Genomic DNA, 22,038 nt, shown 5'->3' with positions numbered 1-22,038 from the left:
AATCAGTTATCCTCATTGTAATGTTACCAGTACAGGTTAAGCGTTCTTTTTCTAAAGTCCTATTAAAGTGGTTGAATATATTCAAAACATCATTTTACATCTTCTTGGCGTATTGTCGGATATATTAAAAGGACAATGAATTTGCGCACAAGTTCTTGTATTTTATAGAAATGCAAGCTGGAAAGTTTCTTGTGTTATCTAAAGTCAAATTGGCTGCTATAGAATTACAAACCACGAGTACAAAGATTAGGTTTAGTCACCTTCTGGTTCCATCCAACCTATTGCTTTCTCTCTCTTGACCTCTTTCTTACATCCCACGGCATTGGTATCCACCATGTTTCAAATTGGTATAGCTGTTGAAGTCATCATCACCGCCATCCCAACATTGTCAATCCTCGTTCTCCTACAATCTAGCTCAACAACATCATTTTGTCGGATTAAGCCTCTATGGCGATGTCATACTTCGCTATATAAGCTATGTGAAGAAGAATTGCCCAAGCGGGCCAAGCGCCATTGCTCTTACCTTTGAGACTTGTTAATGTCTAATGTAATTCCGCTTTTGACGTTTGTTAATGTAATTTCGCTTTTGATATGTGTTAATGTATATTGAGGGATTTTCCAAATATCATATTACTTAGTAGGACAACTACATACTACCTCTGTTTCTTATTATTCGCATCTAGAAGAGATTAAAATTGCAACTATTTGCACCAATACCACTCTTTAAGAGAGATTGTTATATACACCCGGGTGTACGGTACAGCCAAGGATATTTGTTTGTTTATTTGATGATAAAATAAGCAATAATCATCAAAATAAGTAAAAAAATACTCTTAGGTGCACCGTGCACTGGGGTGACCCGATGAATACCTTTTAACTTGACCTCCCTTACTCTCTTCACTTGTTTACACCCTTTTATGTTTCAGGTTGACTTAGTATTACGAAAATAGGAATAGTCGAATTCGGCAATTTCAGAACCACAACGCGGAAGATCGGAAGGATGAACAAATTCCTTTCAAAAAAAAAAAAAAAGGATGAACAAATTCCACGTGCATTCTCAATCTACGCGTACATACTCAACTTTCATACTACTCTTTCAACACCTCACTATTGTCGTCGCTAACAACATTAAATATTTAGTCAATTTCAATTTCAAGTCAACTCACCTTTTCTTGCTTTAACATCCCCCCTTCTCAATTTTAGCTAACAATTTCTATCATCAATTTATTTGTTTATTAATTTATTACCTGTGGAAAAGTCAGCCAACTTTTTCCTCACAAACTTCAGATTTTTCAACCTGCTTTTAATATTTTTTTAATCTTTAGTTTTATTCCATTTCTATGGAATTTGATTGAATTTCTGAATCAAAATATGAAAGCCAAAGACTTCATCAAGAGCATGATGAATCCTTTTAAATTCTACTCTGACAAAGGTACCCAACCAAAAAAAAAAAAAAAAAAAAACCCTTTTCTTTATTTTTGTATATTGATTATTATGATTATTACTTTATAATTTGTGATTGTAGCTTAATTTCTAAAGTTTTTGTATGTTTTTTGAATTGGGTATTTGTTAGAAGGCTCAAAAGAGGCAGATTTGCAGAAGATTGCAGCACAAGAGCAAAAACAATTTTCATATGAGACATTAATCAAAGCAACTGATAAATTTCACCCTTCTCACAAGCTTGGTGAAGGGGGTTTTGGTCCTGTTTTTAAGGTATGTTAATTTTGTTTATTCAAATAGAAAATTTGGACCAACAAGTGATTTAGTAGGGGAGTTGTTTCAGCTTAACTAGAGGTTTTGGGTTCGAGCCCAGGGAATGCTCTCCCGGCTCGAACCCGGATCATCTGGATTACTGAGTTGGATATAAGTATGTAAGGAAATTTTAATTGCTAAAATAGAAGTTTGGTTATGCCAAAGTAGTGAAATTGGGAAATTTTTGTGGGTGTAGGGTAAATTGTTGGATGGAAGAGAGGTAGCAGTGAAAATGCTGTCACAGCATTCAAGACAAGGGCAGAAAGAATTCATCAATGAGGCAAAGTTGTTAGCTCGTGTGCAACATAGAAATGTTGTGAATTTGTTGGGTTATTGTACACATGGTGATAATAAACTCCTTGTTTATGAATATGTCTCCCATGAAAGCGTCGACAAGCTTCTATTCAGTAAGATTTCTGTCAATTTGCAATGATTTTGTCTTGTGTTTAGGCTCCGTTTGATTTGATGAGAAATTTGAAAATGATTTTAATGGAAAACAATTTTTATGGAAGAATACAATTGCTAAGTAGTTTTCCATTGTTTGTTTTCTTACACTATAAGCTATGGATACATTAGATTAAAGAAAAAAAGATGGTAAGGATGTGGGAGGAAAATATGGCTTCCACTCCCTTTCATTTCGGGAGGAAAATGCTTTCCATCCTTAGAGAGTTATTTTCCACCATTGGGAAAATTGTTTTTTTTTTTTTTACCCCTTTACAAACCAAACAAAGGAAATTGAGAAAAACTGCATGGAAAAATCATTGATTGTGAGGTAATTTTGTGATGGTAATTGTGGTTGTTAGTTGTCGTGTTACTAGTTCGCATTATGACACTTCTTAATTACATTATGCTCATTGTATTTGAAATATTGTTTGTTTTCTTTACTCATCATAATTGAAGAAGTATTTAAGTATGCTTTGAGCAAGATACTAAATTGAAATGTTGGTTGGTATTGCTAATAAATTCAGGAAAATGGAATGTTTTCTTGGACATTCCAATATAGTGCATGTGACTCTTATATGGAGTAGTTTAGTTTGACGGAGTATTAATATTATGGCCTTTAAAGGGCATACTACTATGTTGCTTGTGGAGGTGGATAGAGCAAAATATTTTTGTAAAAATATTTATATCGATATTAAGGTTACGTATATGAGTTTATCTCTCTTGTACAAGCTCCAACCGAAGCAATCTCTGTAAATAAGAGTGTAAAATTACAGCAAATACTCTAGTTTTTTACGGCGCTAGTAATTGGTTATTCTCTAGGGATGAAACAGCTGATTCTTCCATCATAGGATGACGGTAAAACCCATAATCTAGGTAACTTTTGGGTACTTGATTTGTTAGGGAAGGGAATACCATGGCTTGCCAATCTCCAATGCTGGACAGATGATGGAATAAATGTATCCAGTGTTTCCAAGGCCACTTTGGTTGGTATGTTCGTGTTATTGAGCAAAAGGCCTTTTTACGAGAGTCGCTTGCCTTTTTTGGGGATAATAAGTGTTTTAAGGATGACAATGAGTTTGATCCAGGCTTAGGAGAGCTTATTTGAGATCTTTTGGACCCTGTGTAGAGTTCTCTATGTCATCAGGAGGTATTTGCAGTAAAGGAGTTGTCAGAAGTCAGAACAAGCAAAACATCCTTCAATACACTTCCATAACCATGATATGTAACCATGATATGTAGGGATGCTCATGGACCTGTTTCCTATTTGCAACAGTTATATTTTTCTCAATGACTCCTTGGGTTTTTGATTCGAGCCATTGGATGAAGTTGAATGATTCAGATTTGGTGTGAATGAGGTTTTTCTCTCTTCGTTGAGAAGTTAGGCAATAAATATTCCTCTGCAAAGCATGCTCCTTAGTTGTTGATAATGCTTAGGATGACAGAACCTAAGCTCACGATTCAAAACAACTGGGTGAGCTTATCATTAGATACTTGTATCTCTGGTGTTTATCCTGGTTAAAGCATCAACATTAGCTTGTTCTTCTATATTGATAAATGATCAATGAATCTTAAACCCCTGAAAAGTTTTCTTAGATGATTACATTATATTATCTTGCTTAGATTTTGTATAGATAGTTGTTTGACTGCCACAATTTGCTTCTGGGTATTAAATGCAATTATGGCCTTCAGATTATTGTCTTGGATTTTATTTTGGAAGCCTTTGATAATTTTACTATAAGTTGCGTTCACATTTTGATCTTCATCTTTATGTCAAAACCCATATGGATTATACCAATGCAAACTTGAAAAGTTCTTAAGGATCATTATGTCAATACTGAACAATGAGATAAGTGTTGGTAATTGTAGGGGAAATCAGCAAATGATGACAATCTATACCTTTTTTAGATTTTTCATTCATGATTGATCTGGCTGCTGTTGGCATGATTATTGGGGCAAGGAAATTGTTTCAGTGCTTGACTTTTGCTTTATATTTAAAATTCTAGGAAGTTTATGATTGCTGGTTAGGAAATCAGAGAATTTAGTGATGTTTTGAAGCCTTTTGGATGATAGAAAGCTGTATTTTGGCGCATTATATGTGTCAAAGACAAGGAAAGGGGAGGGATCATCGCATTTATATTGTGGGAGCATACGGTGAGAAAAAAAAAAAAAAATCTGCCTGTTCACATACAACCTTTGGTTGTATTGTGGGGGCATATGATGAGATTTGAAATTTTTTCTACTAGTTCACATACGTCCTTCAGGTGGGATCATATGATTGGTTTGAAAATCTTTCTCCTTGTTCACATACAACCTTTAGGTTGGTCAAAGTTTCAAAACTATCATGATATTGAAGTTTTAAAGTTGTGCACTTATGGCATCCGGTGCAGTACCTATTGTACTTCAAACATGTGGTCGTAATTGAAGTCATGACTTTTGAGTTTTGACTGTATGTTTTTCTAAGTTCTGTACACCAAATAATCGATCCATAATATTTTCTTCTCATTAGTTTTTTAACATTGTGAAGCATTGCTTTCATGAGGCCTGACGTAATTGATGAATCCATGCTTAACTTTTAACCTTAGCAACTCCTAAAATGCCATTGTCGCTTAACTACAGAATTGCACTTATTTGAATAAAACTGCTTCATTTTATAGCCAAATAAATTGATATTGATGGTGTTTGATACAGAGCCAGATAAACGTCAACAACTTGATTGGAAGAAACGGTATGAAGTTATAGCAGGTGTAGCTAAAGGATTGCTTTATCTTCATGAAGATGCACATAGTTGCATCATTCACCGTGACATCAAGGCTAGTAATATCTTACTTGATGATAAGTGGATCCCTAAAATTGCTGATTTTGGCATGGCTCGCCTCTTTCCTGAAGATCAAACACATGTAAATACTAGAGTTGCGGGTACCAAGTATGTCTTACTATTATAGAGTTGTTTTTTCCCAATGTGGCAATGTTCTTGCTCTGTAACCTGCAGTTTGTTTGACTGAAACAGTGGTTATATGGCTCCAGAATATGTCATGCACGGGCATTTATCAGTGAAAGCCGATGTATTCAGTTTTGGAGTTTTGATGCTTGAGCTGATTAGTGGTCAGCGGAACTCTTCATACAATCTATCCCTTGATGCTCAAAATTTACTTGATTGGGTAAGTTATTGGTTTTACAAGTCAATCTATTTAACAAATTGTTCTCCCTATGATCCTTTATATTGGTTGTTTGTAGTTAGGTATTTCCTATCATATTTGTTGTTAGTTGGATTTAGTAAAGCCGTATAAATTAAAAAATGATGTTTTGTAATGTATTCAAACTATCAACTTAATTATGGTTTTGACATCAAGCCATGAACTGACATGTAATTGTAAATTGGTAGTACAAAACGTTTTATATCTTTGATCAAAATCAATCAACTAAAGCTACTAATAATATTTTGGATCAGAGGGAGTTTTGGAACTGCCAATTCGACATCTATTAAGGAGTTTAATGAAATATATGGTATGAATGAATCTGTCCCATTTTTTACTTGTTAATCATTCCATCATTGTATGCTGGGATGCATGAGTAACTACGATCTCGGGTTTAAAGTAGAAACTGTTGTTTTTCTTCAGTGACGACGATTAATGAACCTAGGCTTTAGGATGCACCAGGAATTCAGCTGCATGCTCTTGCCAAAATCTGGTAGAGTTTCTTCACGCCCACAAAACCTATTTTTATTCCAGCTTACCTTTTTGGACTTTCCTAGTCAATATTACTCACCAGATAATCATTTGACCTAAATATTGTAGATTATTTCTTATATACGGAGTATGTTTTATTTTACATCTTTTTTTTTAAAAAAAAAACCATTTTATATCTTATTTGTGACAAAGTTTATTACGTGAGTTATTATGTGGGGATATGTTGGGAGGTGGCTGCCGTCTACTTTTTGCATTCCTTGACGTCTGCATGATGATAGAAGAGTTCATCTCAATTTTTGCTTATTTTCAAACATTGTCTCATTGATCAGGTAAGCTCTTGAAAAAAATGAGCCCTGTTTTCTTAAAATATACAAAGTACTTCATCCTTTTTGTTTTTTTTGTTTTTTGTTTTGTTTTTTTTTTTTTTTTAATATTTATTTATTTTTAATTGTATAATTTGGATTTCTTCACTATTTACACATCCCTCATTAACCTTCTTTTGTTTTTTATGCGGGAAGAAAGTAGTTGTGTTTTATAAACCTAATAATAGATTAAAGATAAAAATGTCGAAAGTTTTACACGGGTAAACATGAAACTGTATTACAAATTTTTTTTGTTTCAAAATAATCTGACAAGTTTAGATAATCTAGCAACTACAGAGAATATTTATTTTATTTTTATTTATTTATTTAATTTTGTGGGAAGGTGACAGGGTGATTCAGATTTGTGACTTTTGTTATGGAGATTTTCCACAAATATCTATGGCCAAAATTGTATCTATTTGGATATTGTCAACGTAAATAATATATTGATGGGTCAAGAGTCAAGTGGGGTCTGAGGTTTTACTTGTCAACGTAAAGATTAATTTTAAAATAATGGCCACAAAATTATTTGTCAAGAATATCATTGGGAAGTCGGTCTTTAATGATATGCAGCATCGTACCATTTCGATGTTTATAGATTGGCTTCATACTGAGCTTGCTAAAGACTAAGGATGAGTAAAAGATGGGCTGATGAGCTCGAGGTCATTGTAATGCCGTCTATTTCATGTTTTTGACGTGTCGAAAGGGCAGGAATAGCAAAGTAAATGGCTAAGCCAAGGTTCCAGAGAAACTTGGAAGTTGGAAGCGATACCAAATTTGTACATTCCAACTACTGTAACCACCATACAGTCAGTCTTTTGAGGAAATTAAAATGTTTGCCGCCGCCATAATTGTATATATCCTGTGTTCATTTGAATCATTTCTTATATAATGGAAAATGTGGACAAATTTTTAAGCATTGCAGTGTAAGAACTACAATGTTATCTAAGGTGTAAAACATAATAGGTAAATTTTGGTTTGGCAGGCTTACAAGCTATTCAAGAAAAGCAGAAGTCTGGAAGTTCTGGACCCATCAATAGCTATTCCCGAAGATGCAGAACAAGTAGCTCTATGCGTTCAAATAGGGCTGTTATGCACCCAATCGGATCCTAATTTAAGGCCATCAATGCGTCGTGTAGTGGTCTTGTTGTCAAGGAAACCAACGAGCCTGGAAGAACCAACCAGGCCTGGCTTCCCTGGCTCAAGATATCGGAGGTCACGGAATCCAGGTGGATCATCCTCTCATACTGCATCTTCGGGTGCATCTTCCACAACTAGAACTGATCACACCTCCAGTACGATGAGTGTTACCAACACCACCACCCATACTGCTAGGAGTCTAGGTTCAGATCCTCGTGGTAAACGGCCTATGCAACCGAGTGAATAATAATTTTCGAGGGTAAATTAGAAGATTGATTAGGAGGGGGTTTGTTATTCTTATAAAAAATTTGTACATAGAAATTTATTTGTATCCTTTGTTTTTTTTGTAATGCCGTCTAGGAATGTAAATGAGGATAGATTGAAAGAAAGGTGAACTATTTGTTCATCGTGATCATCACAAGCTATGAGATTCATTGAATTTCCTTTTTTTTTTTTTTTTTTTTAATTTTTTTTATTCAAGAGAGAGTTACATAATTTTTTTTACTTATTAATATACATTTTTTTAATTAGGGAGGGTATATAACGAAATATGACCTGAAACTTGTTCTCTGTTTGCCATTGGTGGAAACTCCATGAAATACCGAAATTCTGAAGTGGAGACTTTTTTTAATGAAAAATGATGTACAAAACTCACACCAATTTACATGTAATTGGTCAAGTCGAGACCAATTGAGTCGAGCAATATTAAGGCTTGGCTGGGAGAGCAGAGTTGAGAAAGCTAAGGGAGCCAAACTTAGAACATCCCATGATTGCGTTTTCGTCTTGGGCTTCATCTAGTTGAATTTAGTTTACAGAGGAGCCAAACTTAGAACATCCCATGATTGCCCTGAGAAACCTAGGGGAGCGGGGATGAATTGGCTCTAGTTTAGGGGAGTGTAAGAATTCCATGTCCATGAAAGCCAATTGGATATAGGATTCATAATCCTTTGGGACGAGGTAACTCTTTCCAGAATTCTGTTTACTAGGGTGTTAAAACCTGAATGCAATCTTCTCATTTCTTTCTAGCCAAATAGCTCATGATGTTGCAAGTCTTGTAACAAAGAGTAAGGCTCGATTACTAGTATGTCCATCTTCACTATAAAAGAATCGGATAAAGTGTCAACTCCATTCTCTAATTGGGATGTCTTCAATTACTAATGAGCAGATGCTCAATAAACCAATTTGACATGTCCTTAAAAGGAAAACCGATTTCGTTTAGAACTTTAAATATTGAAACAGCAGGTCATCCTGTCTTAAACCACAATTCTGCTTGAAAACTGATAGTGTATTTCAATTCTAGAGGACCTTAATAGAACACTCATAAAACATTGCATTGTGACACTAATAATATACTTTCAAAATATCAACCTTTATAATTTCTTACGAGTAGAAAATAAACATACAGATATTAAAGGTATAAATGTACACTGATAAGAGTGAAGTGAAAAGTGAAAAGTGAAAAATGTATGTATAGTTGAAAAGAGATGGAAAGCCAGCCTCAGCCTCTCAATTTCATGTCACGAATTATGATGCGATATTGTGGCATTAATCACATCACTATAATGGAGATTGAAACAATGAGTAAGCATAAAAATCAAATGCTGAATATTCTTAAAGTGCAGATGTCCATGAAACATTTCTACCAGCTAGACGCAGAAAAAAAAAAACGAACATCCATAAATGTCCATCCCAAGTCATAGTGCAATACAGACTAAATCCACCAAGAAACACGCCAAATCCACGAAGATTCAGTCACATGTGCACACATTTTAATCAGAATACATCTCCAGACGACCACCAAAAGTGATTTTTCTATGCAAACATATAAGCCAAAATTCAAAATCCGCTCCAGATCTCATATTGGCTTGATTTTGAAGTGAAGTGAGATAAGTGAGAATACAAAACACTTTAAGTCCTGCATGAACAATGAGGCAAAAGTTCAGTATTACATGTGTATTGTACAAAGATCACGCACACTAAGGATACGTACAAACACAGAGAGCATTGAAAGACAAAAAATTGTCCACCCAACACAATAGTCAGCATTAAGGTCTTTGATTGCATCAAACACAAATCCTTCTATTTATCAAATGACAAACTTTCTATCCTCAGTCTATACAGATTACAGAACCAAACAAAAAGTCCACCACGATTCATCTCCTGCAGGTACCAGAAAAATTCATTCCACTCAATATGGTGTTCTGTCTACACAAAATTCATCCCTTGGATTTTTCATTAAACGTATTGGTTACGAAAACTCATCATCAAATCTGTCTTGGGTAAGGGTAAAAAAAAGGAGCAGGTTGGACCTAACAGCATAATATTTTTTGCTTGAGTAGCAGAAAGGCCAGAAACTAACCCAAGGCCTTTCGAAGAAAAAAAAAAACAAGGCCAAATCATAGTGAAAACACACAATGTAAATGATCTTCCAAGATGAATTCATGACAATATTCTTGAAAATGCAGTAACTATAAATCTTGAATAATAAGTGAGTTTAAGACTTAAAAGCCTATAAAATTTCTTTTTAATGAGCTAAGCCTCACATGCTGCAAACAACATCAAAAGATAGCATCCCTGAAAAAGAGGAAAAGAAATGGATCACCATCAAACAGGAGTTACATTTGCTTTGAGTCCAAGATATTTATTCAAGTGTTCTAAGCCCATGATATTTTAGTTAAGTACTTAGGTTGGGATATGCTCCCAAAAGAGCCTTGCATGCAACAGAAACACTGAAAACTCAAATCACATCAATTGAGAATCCTATCTTTCTCCTCATATGGCACCTGCTTCCTAGTCCTAGCATTTCAATGGATGGATCTTTACACAGTGGCTTAAAACTAATATGAAATGCAAGGATTTGGTCAGGGACATGGGGTGGAACATTTTGTTTCCATCTTATTTGTTTCAAAGTCTGGAGGAGTATAATTAGATCATAGTGTCACCTCTATCCCTTCCATTATCCTCCACTACGCTGCTACTTTAGTTTACAAATTTATAGAAGCCAGTCAGTTGGTATACCCACCCCTTTATCAATCCATACTCTGGAATCTTTTCTTGGTTCCTGTGATCATGCACACATGCTAAATCCTAATGCGAATGTCGGATTTGCTGGTCACTTGAGTGATTGAATGGGAGAGCAAAGTAGTGGATTTTACAGAAAAAAGTTATGCTTTTAATGCTCTAGCAGCAGAATTATTCAGCATAAGAGCAGGCCTTCTTGCAAAAAGTTTTGCACTGCATCAGATGGATTTTATCAGATTATACAAATGTGTGCATCTCCTCCAACATCAATCTTTGTTTCATAATAAGTACGGAGTACCACAATATCTCGTATGAATGAAGGAAGCTATTCCAAAACTCCCAGACACTAAAGCTTATCCACATTATAGGGGGAAAGAAAATCAAATTGCAAATGCCATGGCCAATGTTACTCGGACTCGTCTCTACGTGTCGTGTCTGACAAGGTATCGGAGTGTCCGACACCTCAATCTTAAATTTTGGTCGACACTTCGACACGGTCAAGGGAGTGTCTTGACTGATATTTAGGATACGACTACTGTATAAAGTGTCCGAAAAATTTAATCCGACACTTGAAAATAAAAAATAGATAAAAGTCATAAAACTGAAAATTTAATATCATTATTTAGGATTTTTAATTAATTTTTATTTAGGTTAGAAATTTAATTATTACGAGTATAATTTATTATGACCTTTTATCCAAGAGGGATACCCAGTATTATCTGGGGGTATAATTGTCTTTTCAAGTAGCAGTGGAGGGGTATATGCGTCTTTTCATGTAATAGTTGAGGGGTACATGTGTAATTTCCTCACCAAACAGTAAAAGCAAAAGGCAAACAGTAATTCGACAGCTCACCAAAAGTACTGAATGAATGACCCTCCTTTTTCAATATATTTACAAAAATGCCATCAAATTAACAAAAATTCGTTTATCTGGCAGATTAAATTGTATTTTCCCTTTATCCAAATACAGTACTAGTTACCTATTTCTTATTACTACAAAGCTTATTTGTGTTTTATTACTGAGTACCACAATTTAAAAGGCCATCTGTTATAGCCAGTGACTAGTAGCCCACTATTGTCCCACCAACTTTATAATATAGAATTAATAAACCTTCTAAACCCATTACATAAATTTACATGTGCTACCCTTTACAGCTGTCAAAAAATGTACTTTCTCTCTCTTCTTTTAGTTCAGATCTAAGAACTCATCGGTTTTAATGGCGTTTCCTCATTTTTTTTTCCTTATTCCCTTTCTTTTTGTGGTAGATTTTTGAATTAAACCCTACAATTTTAAATTACAAATCTTGATTATATGAAGTCAACACCTATTTCAGACATTTTTTGACCATCGAGTCGACACTTTCTCAGAGCCGTGTCAAGGGTCGTGTCGCGCGTCATGTCGTGTCGACACGCGACACCCATGGCCAAGGAAGGTGTCGGAGTAACGCAGGCCATGGCCAAACATCATAGACCTATTTGTATATAACTATATAAGAGAGAAAAGTGTCTTACACCAAATCTCTTGCTTTTGTATGGAACTTTATTCAGCAGATTGAGATAGCTTAAGTAGCAGAACTATGTAGTTTTTTTAATCATTAATGCATTGCATTCCTTTTTACCAAACAAAATAATTAAAATCAAAACCATCGATTCAGCATATAGTATCCGTAATGCTATGTTCATTCAAACTGTTCTAACACGGGTATATGACTCTATTAATTATAAGATCTAAAGCCTCTAATAGCTCACAGCAATGCCACATTGTTGCGTTGTTGCTAGGACACCATAAGGACAAAACTTTGCTGCCTCAATACAAAAGGCCTACCACTCCTATTTTAATGCAGCAACATTTCCACACTTACAATCTCCAGTTGGCCATAATCTTGCTTATATTTAGCATTGTACCACAATAAGCATACTAGCCACACTGCGCGCATCGCGCACCCTAGTGATGATTAAAATACAACCTATCAACCTGTTGCTTTTTACTTTGACGTTCCATAACCTTCATTCAAGAGAATAAAATACATAGAGCAACAAATGCAAAATACAATAGATTCGTAATTCAAAGTACGAGAACTAAAAAAAGAAAGAAAGAAACAATCAACAGGAAACATATTAACAAAAGATTTCCATAAGCATATTTCATTGCAGGACTGTCATAAAAAATAAAAACATGAACTATAATCTAAAGAAATCAGAAATACTGACCTGAACAAGATAGTAAAAGATCCGAAGCCCTTCGGGATCTTTACTACTCTGGACATCAACAAGTGAACCAATTTTTGAAGTTGTAAATGAGATATGCTCATTGCCCATCACAATCTCCAGCTCTTGCCTCCCGATAACATCAGGTTCAGGCCATAGGTTATCATCTTCTTTCATAATCTACTTAAACAAAATTTTGAAAAATAAATTTAAAAAATACTTCATATAACTACAAGCACCATAATCACAAGCATTATGAACTATCTTTTGCCTAAACGGTCATTAATCACCGTTTAAGCAATCTTACACATCTCAAGAATAAAAAAAAAAACCTACAAAAACACATAAGTAACACAATCCATTAAGTTTAAAAAGTGGGTGCTTAATGCATTTACAACTTATATCACTCACAAAACAAATCCAATGACCTATAAAATCTAAAATCGTTAAATGACCTATAATGTTGCCATAATTGATTACTTCTACTGACCAACAAACTCCATTAAAAAGAGTTAAGTTCTTAAGAAATAAAATTATGACCTGAAACAAAAAGGAATTTACCCAAAAAGTGACAAACCTAGCAACCTGTTTGACAATCTAGGTGCAAAACACTTGTATATCTTAACCTTAATTAATGAGGCTTTTTTTGTCTTTCTTGTTTGACGCTTTCCATGGAAGCAAGTATATTCAAACCATATAAAATTTCCCAGGTTTATTCATTAATTCAACAAGAAATTGCAAAATTAAGGCTTTCATGAAAATAAGTATACTCGGACCATAATATAGAACAAATCGCCCATATTTAATCATCATTCAGGAAGAAATTGCAAAAATTAGGGCTTCCATGAAAAAAAGTATACTAAAACCACATTAAAAAAAAAAAAAAAACAAACAATTTGACCATGTTTATTCATCATTCAGGGAGAAATTGCTACAATTACTGTTTCCACGAAAATAAGTATACTCAAACCATATCAAAGAACAAATTGACCAAGTACATTCATCATTCAGGAAGAAATTGCTAAAATTAGGGCTTCCATGAAAATATGTATACTCAAACCATATCAAATAACAAATTGAGCATGTTTATTCATCATTCAGGAAGAAATTTCAACAATTAGGGCTTCCATTACAAATTAGGGTTTCAAAATTCAATGAAACAAATTAAAACCCAAATTCTTAATAATTTAGAACAATTTAAAAGGTTAATAAACAGACCTCGCTCTCAGAGATGATGCGACGGCATTCACGAAGGACTGCAGGAGTAAGGAAGACTTCCTTACGAATCATGGTGTCATTCTTGTAGTTGGAGTTGTTAGCATAACGAAGTTTACCATCAGGGCGAAACTCGAACTCAAGGAATTCATGGCCGAATTTGCCTTTGTGACCGACGTAATATCGAAGGTAGAACTCTCCAGCTTCTTCTTCTGCCATGGCTGCTGCTGCTGCTGCTTCTGGTGTTGGTTTGTCTCTGAAATTAGAGTTCAAATAAAAGGTGCGATTATAAGCTAAATTCTTCACTAGGTTGCGTTATTTACAATGGCCAATGGGGAGTTGTAAGGGGTAGAGGTGTCAATTTGCAACGGGTAGTAAGGCCTAGAGGTGTCAATTCGGAATTTGACGGTTTCGTTGATTTATAATGGATTGAAAAGATTAGCGAGTCGATTCAGGTTGATTGTTGGGTTGATTATTTTTGGTTTTTTAAATTGCGGTTTCTAATTGGGTCATATTATAATTCGTTCAGGTCATAATAAGTTTAGGTTGAACTGAATCGGTTTGAAAACAGGTTTTGACAGTTTTAAAGCGGGTTTTGGTTCAAAATAAATCGGCTCCTAATCGAGCCGGATCATCATTGGTTGAATTGGGTTAGGTTTAAATCAAGTTTTGGTTCAAAACAGATCACGTGAAATTGGGTTGAGTCATCATCGGTTCAGGTTATGATTGGTTTGGGTTGAACAAGATCTTCACTTCAAATCAAATCAAATCAAATCAGGTGAATTAGCTTAGATTTTCTCAAAACTCAATCATTGTATTGTAAAAGCTTTCCAAATAAGAAAATGGAACAAGTATTTAAAAACGGCCGAAAAAGGAAAATGGAGCAAGTATTTGAAAACGGAGGGAGTAGTAGATTAGTTGATGTTTGTGTTCTTAAATTCAATAATTCCTTTTAAGTTTAAAGCTTCTTTTAGTAATCTCTATCTCTTACTCTTTATATTTTATGATTTTATTTACTTTGAATTGTTAATCAATTGTCTCTTAATCTTGTTACTTTATTGTTTCATGTTCACTTCCATCTTATCACTCCTCTCAACTTGTTAGATTAATGCTAGAATTAGGTTGTAGTTATGTTGTTCTTAGCCATGATTAGTGAGTAGTTCCTTAACTTGTTAGGGGTTTGGTGAAGACCCAACCAAGCCATGGTTTGATTAATATTTGTGCTTGCACGTCCACTTTGGGTTGATGATTGATTTTTAAAGAATTGGTTATTTGCATGTGTAATTGGATGACCACTTATTGCTAATGTATGCACTTCTATGCTTGCATTGAAAGATGAGGTTTAGTTGTGAGTCTTTTCTTGTATGATAATGCAGAATTTCTAATATGATTATAATTTCTTATTTAGATGATGTTGTAGTCTTAGTTGCAATAATTAGGTGAGAAATCCCAATTACTTGTGTCTTACAGCTTATCTCGAACCGATCAAAAGACAAACCCGAGTTAGTAAACTACTTTCCATCGTTGGAATTTGGTTGGCCAATAAAATTAGTTTATTTTGGTTTAGGAATATAATGCTTAGTGTTGTGGCTTCGAAACAAGATAATTTGTGTTCATGTTTGCATATGAATTGGGTGATTCTGAATGAAAACGGAGTTTTGGGACCCTATTTATAAGGAAAATAATCCGAAAAAGTATGGAATTTGATAAGGAATAAAACTACACGCTGTCGCCAGAAATTCACTCTGTCGCGAGGCGACAGACTTGTCGTTTGGCGACAGTCTGACTTGGACGCACTTTTCCACGCGGAATCCGATCTTTAATCAACTTGATCTACGGAATCCGTATAGAAGATAAAAACGTGTTTTCAAAGATAATAATAATAATAATAATAGCTGCAGCTCATATCTTCACTAGGGTAGGATTTGCTATAGCTAGAGGAGTGGGGGCCCAGATTGTATCTTGGCTTCCCACTAATTTATTGTAGGTTGTATGACTTTTGTTTTTGAGATATAATAATAATAATAATAATAATAATAATATTTTATTCCAAATAAAAATCCATCTTAAAATAAATAATTATTAAATCTAATAATATTAGAATTAAAAGGAACCTTCTAGAAACTTCTAGAAAGTTATAATTAATCCTAATAATTTTAGGAATAATAATTAACATTGGGCCGTCCTCTAGATCATTGGGCCGTATGTAAATAATTAACCGGGCCCAGTTTAGTATTTTGGTCATAACTTCCTCAATATTCATCTGAATTGGGCTTATAATATATCGTTGTAAAGGTCTCTTCGAGCCCCATCCAACTACACTATTATTAGACCTTAATCATGGACCAATTTAAACTGGTTTGACTATTTTTAATAAATAGAGTTATTTTTGAAAACAGAGAGAAGAGAATTTTATTAAACCGCAACACTTGACTTATCCACACTTTCACCTCATTCGATTATGGTTTGACGTGAAAGACATTCATCACTGGGTTTAGTTTTGGGGAGACACAAATGGGTGTCTACAGGGAGGATTGTTGAATTATTTTGAGAATTGTAGACTATTTTCATGTTATTTAATTAATTTACTTAGGTTAAGGTGTTGTATTTTTAATTAAAAAAATAAGTAGCTAAAGCAAATGACCATAATTAACTGTTGTCTTTGGTTTTAATCGTATGATTTGGCTATATAATGCTTTGTGTCATTTGGCTCAAATGGCCAAATAATACTAAGTGACGTTTGAGACCAAGTAATACCAAGTGATGGTTGTGGACTTGTGATACTAAGTTATATTGCATCATTTGGCTTAAATGGAAATTAAGATTCTTGTGAATGGTTGTCATTATCCACTCATACAAGACATCACAAAGTAACTGACATTTACCAAACCGTGCTAGGAGATTATTTGCTTTGCTATATATATGTTCTAGTAACATATGATGAAAAGGACAGTAACTTTCTTTTTCATTCTTTTGTATTGCATTTGTTTTTCTAGTATTATCATCATCATAAATTATTAAAAGTTTTGTTTACATTAGACCACAAATAAACTACACACTATTGTGGTTGTCTTCGTTGTATCTCCAAGTAAATTTCGTGATACTCGGTGTGTTTAATTAGGGTCGAAATATTACTTTGGGAAAGTGATATCGTTCACGCCTCGAAGGTTTTCGATTGTTGTTAATTTCCTTCATTTTTGTGACCCTTGTTTTAGTAAAATCCCCAACAGTGAATAAACTTATGGAAAAATTGTCAAGAATAACATGACCTTTCATTCATCTTCCAAAAATAAAACCACCTTTGATTTATTCCAGAATAACATGACCTTTGATGCACTTATTCCAGAAATAGAACAATTGTAATTGTGACTGGTATTCGCAGGTAACCTGCTGACGTGGCTTATGACCGTTAGGTCATTACCACCCTTTTAAAAGAAATCCCCCCCTTTTATTCTTCTTCCTGACTCTTTCTTCTTCTTTCTTTCACTTCCCCTGTTTCCTTTTCTTTGATTTATTGATTATACCAGAAACTTCTCTCACAATGTCTTCAAGAAGGAGAAATTCAGCCACATCAAGTTCTTCTTCAAATACAAAAACGTCTGGGAAAGGAAGAGTTCTCTGTAATTGTGGCAATGAAGCTGTGATTAGGACGGTGCGAAATGGGCCCAATTTGGGCGTGAAGTTTTATGGGTGTCGTTTGTGGCTAGTAAGTGTCACTCTAATATGTTTTGTTGGTGTTTTTATGGTTTAATTGAATTAAAATTAGTTTAATTTATTTGCAGGACACAAATTGTGACATGTTCAAGTGGGTGAATGAACAAAGTGATTTGGAGGACCATCAATTGAAGATTTTGGAAAAGGATACTTTGATTTTGGAGATGGAGTTTGAACAAAAAATCAGAGATGAAGAACTGAAGAAGTTGCAGTTGAAGAAAGATAATTTGGAGGAAGAAATTCAAGACATGAAGACAGAAGGATTTGAAATGAGGGTGGAGTTGATGAGGAGTTCAAGGAATGAAAAGAATTTGTTTATGGCATTAGTTTTGTCTTGGGTTTTTTGTTGTTGTTGTTATAGTTCTGTCAAACAAGTGACAACACTTGATGATATTCATAGTTTAAGTTGGGTTTGTAGTTCTTATGTAAGGTGATTAATGGAATGTGGTGGCTTCATTTTGCTGGGATTAATAATAATGAAATGTGTTGTCTAAACATCATCTTAGCAAAAACAAATGGATACATAGATTGTGAATAATGCATTAACATGTTGCAAGTAAAAGTTTTGTGTTCAAAAGCTACAAAAGAACATGCCACTTGGTGCACCTAACATGTAGGAAATAGTGACATCTGGTGCACCAAAATACTACATACACTGTTCATACTTAAAATAACAAGTTTTTTGAGCAAAAACATACTTAATCCAAAATACAAGCCAATTAAGTACCAAAATCTGGGCTCTACTGGTCATTGTTCATGCTTCCACTACTGCTGCTGATCTAAGGTTGAGGTTTGGCTAGCTTAAGCTCCTAATGCTTGTTGTCTAGTCCTGATCCTTGCACTAGGACCCTGCACCAAAAAAATGCAGACACAAATGAGTAAAATATTGACAATGTATTAAGGTAAAAATCAAAAACACCAACACCACCATACCTGTTCTAAAGGGGTGCCATCTGCATGAAATAAGACACCAACACCAATAGGTAGTTGCTGCCTCCCTCTACCTCTTCCCCTAGCTCTTCCCCTGCCTCTTCCTTGCCCTTGGTTGCTAGCACCAGCATTTTCAGTTGCTCCACCAGACTTGCCCCTTCCTCTCCCACCAGATCCCCTACCTCTCCCACCTGATCCCCTACCTCTAGCACCTTGGCCCCCAAGTATCATCCTATTACCCCTGCCTAGCTGAGTGGGCTGTGCTGTTGTACTGTGATGGACTGATGAACTTGGCATTGAAGTTGAAGTAGAAGCAATCTGTGATGGCTGGGAAGGAGTAGCAGCAGCATCTGTTGTGGCCTCTTTTCTTGGCCTTCCTTGTGGCCTTTTTGCAGGTGGCTCTATAGGAACATAGCTTCCTTTGTCTGGATAGCTTCTCTTGTTGTGGCCCTTAGTTTGACAAATGCTACATGTCATTTCAATCAGGATGCTTCAACCTAGACAATGATCCTGGCTTCTTTTTTGATTCTTCAGGATGCTTGATCCTGTTTTTTCTGGGCCTACCAGGCCCAATTTTGATGGGAGGTGGGTCTAAATTGCAAGGGACTCTTGGCCAGTACCTTTCTGCTTCAAAAGGTGGTATTGTACCACTGTATACCTTGGAGTAGGTTTCAACTTTATAGCAATCATCAATGTAGTCCTCAGCAACTTTGTTTTGAAAATAAATACAAGCTATGGCATGGCAGCAAGGTATTCCTACCATATTCCATTTCCTACAGCTACATGTTCTAGCAACTAAATCAACATTAACCTGATCTAAAAAATGCCTCACATTGAATAATCTGTCAGAGGAAGGTAAGACATCACAATATGCAGCCTTTATTTTTTCTTTCTCTAATCTAGCTTGTATTCTAGGACAGAAGACTCCAGTCCATTTTTCCATCTCCTTTCTTCTAGACACTAATCTCTGCATTAATGCAGCCCTAACATCTTCTAACATGTAGATTATGTGTTTTGTTCTTGCATTAATAATGTATGCATTGAAAGTTTCTGCCATGTTATTAGTAATGGCATCACTTTTCACAGATTCATCCAGGTATGCTCTACAAAACACCTTAGGGTCATACCTCTTAAAAGCTAAGGCAGCATCTGCATTCAACTTTTCCAACTCTTCCATTGCTTCCTCATAGTCTGCCCTGTTGTATGCCTTGGCAATCTTCCAAAATAACAGCTTCATCTCATCACCCTTGTATGTCCTGTGCCAGTGGGCAAAAATATGCCTGGCACAGTGCCTATGCTCTGCTTTTGGAAGCACAGCATTCACTGCATGTAATATAGCCTGCATTTAAGTCAATAAAAAAAAGTCAGTCAGCTATGTCACACATTACAACATAGAGCATACTCTAAAGATAATAACATCAATGAAATGCCAAAGTCAAACCTGGTGTTCATCAGATAAGATTGCAACTCCACTCCCATCTCCAAGATCTAGGCAGGATTGCAAATGTGTGATAAACCAGACCCAAGACAAGTTGTTCTCCCCTTCAACAACTGCCCAGCAAATTGGATACATCTGGTCATTAGGGTCCCTTCCAACTGCAGTCATTATCTGACCTCCTAGAAATGTTTTGAGAAAGGCTGCATCAATACAGATCACCCTCCTACAACCTGTCTTTCACCCTTCCTTCACTCCATCAAAGCAGGTGAACAGCCTTTTGAACATTGGAGTTGATGTGTTTGGTTGTGGATCAACAACCAATTCCAACACAGTCCCACTACTTACAAGCCTCAAAGCCTCAATGTATCTCTCCAATTTCATGTAATGTTCCTTCATTGATCCATGCATCATCTTATGGGCATGATACTTCACCTTATAGGCAAAGTCCCTCCTGACAATCACTCTGTATGCTCTTCTAACTGTTTCAATTATCTCCTTAGCAGGCCAATGTGGCCTTGCTTTGAACACCTCCAGCATCTGACTTGCTACCCAAGAGGACTTGAGCTGCCTGTTTTTGTTCATGTTCCTGTGGCATGTATGAGATCCAACCACTCTCTTCACTAACCAGGTTGCATCCCTTGAATGCACAGAGCAATACACATAAAAGGGACAACTTCCCACACACTTCACTCCCAGTTGTTGCTTGTCTTTGTTGCTGATGATGTACCTGAGATCCCTCCCCTGCATCACTGCATACTTGCTCACAGCATCCTTAAAGTCTCCCCTTTTAGCAAACCTCTGACCCACTTTCCAGATGAATGTGCTGAAATCAGTGTCCCTTTTCACTAATTCACCCTTCTTAGGCTTGCTACAATCTTGAACCTCATCCTCACTTAGAGGTGGAGTGATGATATCCTCCTCACCATCACTGTTTAAATCCCCAAGTGGTGTTGGTTGGACAATGGTTGGTATTTCCTTAGGTTGTTTCCCCAACTTCCCCTCACAAGCTTCCTTTTGCAACTGCTGGGCTATGTCAAGCAACTGTGAATTACATTTGTTAACTCTCTCTCTAGCTTCTCTACAATCTTCATCTTCATCATCAGATTCAGCTTCAATGAAGTCAGTTTCTTCTAACTGCTCAGTTGGCTGCCCTACATGTACTTCAACCTCCAGATCTATATCTTCCAAACTAAAATCTCCCTCTAATGGACCACCATCTACAACATAATCATCACCTTCCTCCTCTTCATACTCATACCCCTCACAAAACTTTTGATACTCCAAATCAAATTCAGGATCTCCATCTGAACTAGACCCCTCACCATCAGGTAATAGTTCACTCAACTTCAAAGGGTTGTCAGGTCTATCATCCTCCCACTCATAATCATTAAGAAACTGGGAGTTTATGTTTGGCAAATCATCTGTGGTACAGTTAATGTTTGGCGAATCAGCTGTGGAAACAAACTCTAATGAAGGAAATTGAGAAAGAGAGATTTGAGAAGGGCCTTCAGATTGGGGGAACAGTTTGTTTCTCACTCAGATTTGGTTTTGAGGCTTTATCTTGAGTGGTTTGGTGAGTAAAAGATGGGTGTGAAACAGGATATTTAAAGGCAGATTTAGGTGTGGGGGAATCTTTACTTAAAGCAGATGGGGAGAGTACTTTAGAGGCTGAGGTGGAAGCATCTTTCTGTTTCCTAGGGCTTCTCCTAGGTACATCCACAACTTTTGTTTGTGGTCCCTTCTTTGGGGTCATCTTTTTCCTTTTGTTGACTTTTCTGGGGTGGGGGTTTTCTTCTATAATTACTGCCGGTAGAATTGGGTTTGACACTTGTTCCACAACAGGTGGCTCAGTAGGTGACAAGTGAGGGGGACTCTCATGGTGCAGGAAATAACAGTCCACAGACCTAGTTTTTTTGGCAATCTCACTCAGCTCAAGCACTTCCTTATCTCCATCTATTTTCCTTAACCCATTCACTAAACTCAGCCCTGGCACTAAGTAATAAATTCCAGCCACAGATATATACCCACAATGATTAGCATAGTCAAGCAATTCCCAGTAACACAACTCATCAGTGTCTACAATAAAAGTCCTTCCTTCCTCTCCAACATACACCAACTCACCATTATT

General features: G+C 35.8%; 3 protein-coding genes across 4 annotated transcripts; 1 reads left to right on the top strand and 2 right to left on the bottom strand.

The window, feature by feature from the left end:
- The first annotated feature begins 1,185 nt into the window (after window positions 1-1,185).
- LOC145602775 (cysteine-rich receptor-like protein kinase 43) lies at window positions 1,186-7,812 on the top strand. Of its 2 annotated transcripts, none has more exons than XM_081658931.1 (6): window positions 1,186-1,432; window positions 1,577-1,713; window positions 1,949-2,159; window positions 4,885-5,119; window positions 5,204-5,354; window positions 7,230-7,812. In XM_081658931.1, the coding sequence occupies exons 1-6, from the start codon at window positions 1,372-1,374 to the stop codon at window positions 7,629-7,631; spliced, it is 1,197 nt and encodes a 398-aa protein (XP_081515057.1). In that variant the 5' UTR covers window positions 1,186-1,371; the 3' UTR covers window positions 7,632-7,812. The 2 variants fall into 2 exon arrangements, with proteins under 2 accessions (XP_081515057.1, XP_081515056.1); XM_081658930.1 differs by having other exon boundaries at window positions 1,188-1,432; window positions 1,574-1,713.
- Window positions 7,813-8,826: 1,014 nt separating this feature from the next.
- Window positions 8,827-14,108, bottom strand: LOC145601835 (protein mago nashi homolog 2). Its single transcript, XM_081657913.1, has 3 exons — window positions 13,832-14,108; window positions 12,617-12,793; window positions 8,827-9,299 (listed from the first exon to the last, which is right to left on the bottom strand). The coding sequence occupies exons 1-3, from the start codon at window positions 14,045-14,047 to the stop codon at window positions 9,240-9,242; spliced, it is 453 nt and encodes a 150-aa protein (XP_081514039.1). The 5' UTR covers window positions 14,048-14,108; the 3' UTR covers window positions 8,827-9,239.
- Window positions 14,109-18,950: 4,842 nt separating this feature from the next.
- On the bottom strand, window positions 18,951-20,078 carry LOC145600510 (uncharacterized). The gene is made up of 2 exons (XM_081656395.1): window positions 19,914-20,078; window positions 18,951-19,811 (listed from the first exon to the last, which is right to left on the bottom strand). Exons 1-2 carry the CDS (start codon window positions 20,076-20,078, stop codon window positions 18,951-18,953), a joined length of 1,026 nt encoding a protein of 341 aa, XP_081512521.1.
- Between the last annotated feature and the right edge of the window lie 1,960 nt (window positions 20,079-22,038).

Source organism: Chenopodium album, chromosome 21 (genome assembly GCF_948465745.1).
Source record: "Chenopodium album chromosome 21, dcCheAlbu1.1, whole genome shotgun sequence".
Lineage (NCBI taxonomy): Eukaryota > Viridiplantae > Streptophyta > Magnoliopsida > Caryophyllales > Amaranthaceae > Chenopodium > Chenopodium album.
This window is presented reverse-complemented; position numbering and strand designations above follow the sequence as displayed.

What these genes read in the sequence shown, in the direction of transcription:
- LOC145602775 (XM_081658930.1), top strand. Translation starts at nt 1,372, where the DNA reads ATGAAAGCCAAAGACTTCATCAAGAGCATGATGAATCCTTTTAAATTC. An exon ending in ACTAGAGTTGCGGGTACCAA is followed by an intron (nt 5,120 to 5,203) that starts GTATGTCTTACT and finishes TGACTGAAACAG; the next exon opens with TGGTTATATGGCTCCAGAAT. An exon ending in CTCAAAATTTACTTGATTGG is followed by an intron (nt 5,355 to 7,229) that starts GTAAGTTATTGG and finishes TTGGTTTGGCAG; the next exon opens with GCTTACAAGCTATTCAAGAA.
- LOC145601835 (XM_081657913.1), bottom strand. Translation starts at nt 14,047, where the DNA reads ATGGCAGAAGAAGAAGCTGGAGAGTTCTACCTTCGATATTACGTCGGT. An exon ending in GCATCATCTCTGAGAGCGAG is followed by an intron (nt 12,794 to 13,831) that starts GTCTGTTTATTA and finishes TTGTTTAAGTAG; the next exon opens with ATTATGAAAGAAGATGATAA. An exon ending in TCTTTTACTATCTTGTTCAG is followed by an intron (nt 9,300 to 12,616) that starts GTCAGTATTTCT and finishes TTGTTCATGCAG; the next exon opens with GACTTAAAGTGTTTTGTATT.
- LOC145600510 (XM_081656395.1), bottom strand. Translation starts at nt 20,078, where the DNA reads ATGACTGCAGTTGGAAGGGACCCTAATGACCAGATGTATCCAATTTGC. An exon ending in TCTTATCTGATGAACACCAG is followed by an intron (nt 19,812 to 19,913) that starts GTTTGACTTTGG and finishes ACTTAAATGCAG; the next exon opens with GCTATATTACATGCAGTGAA.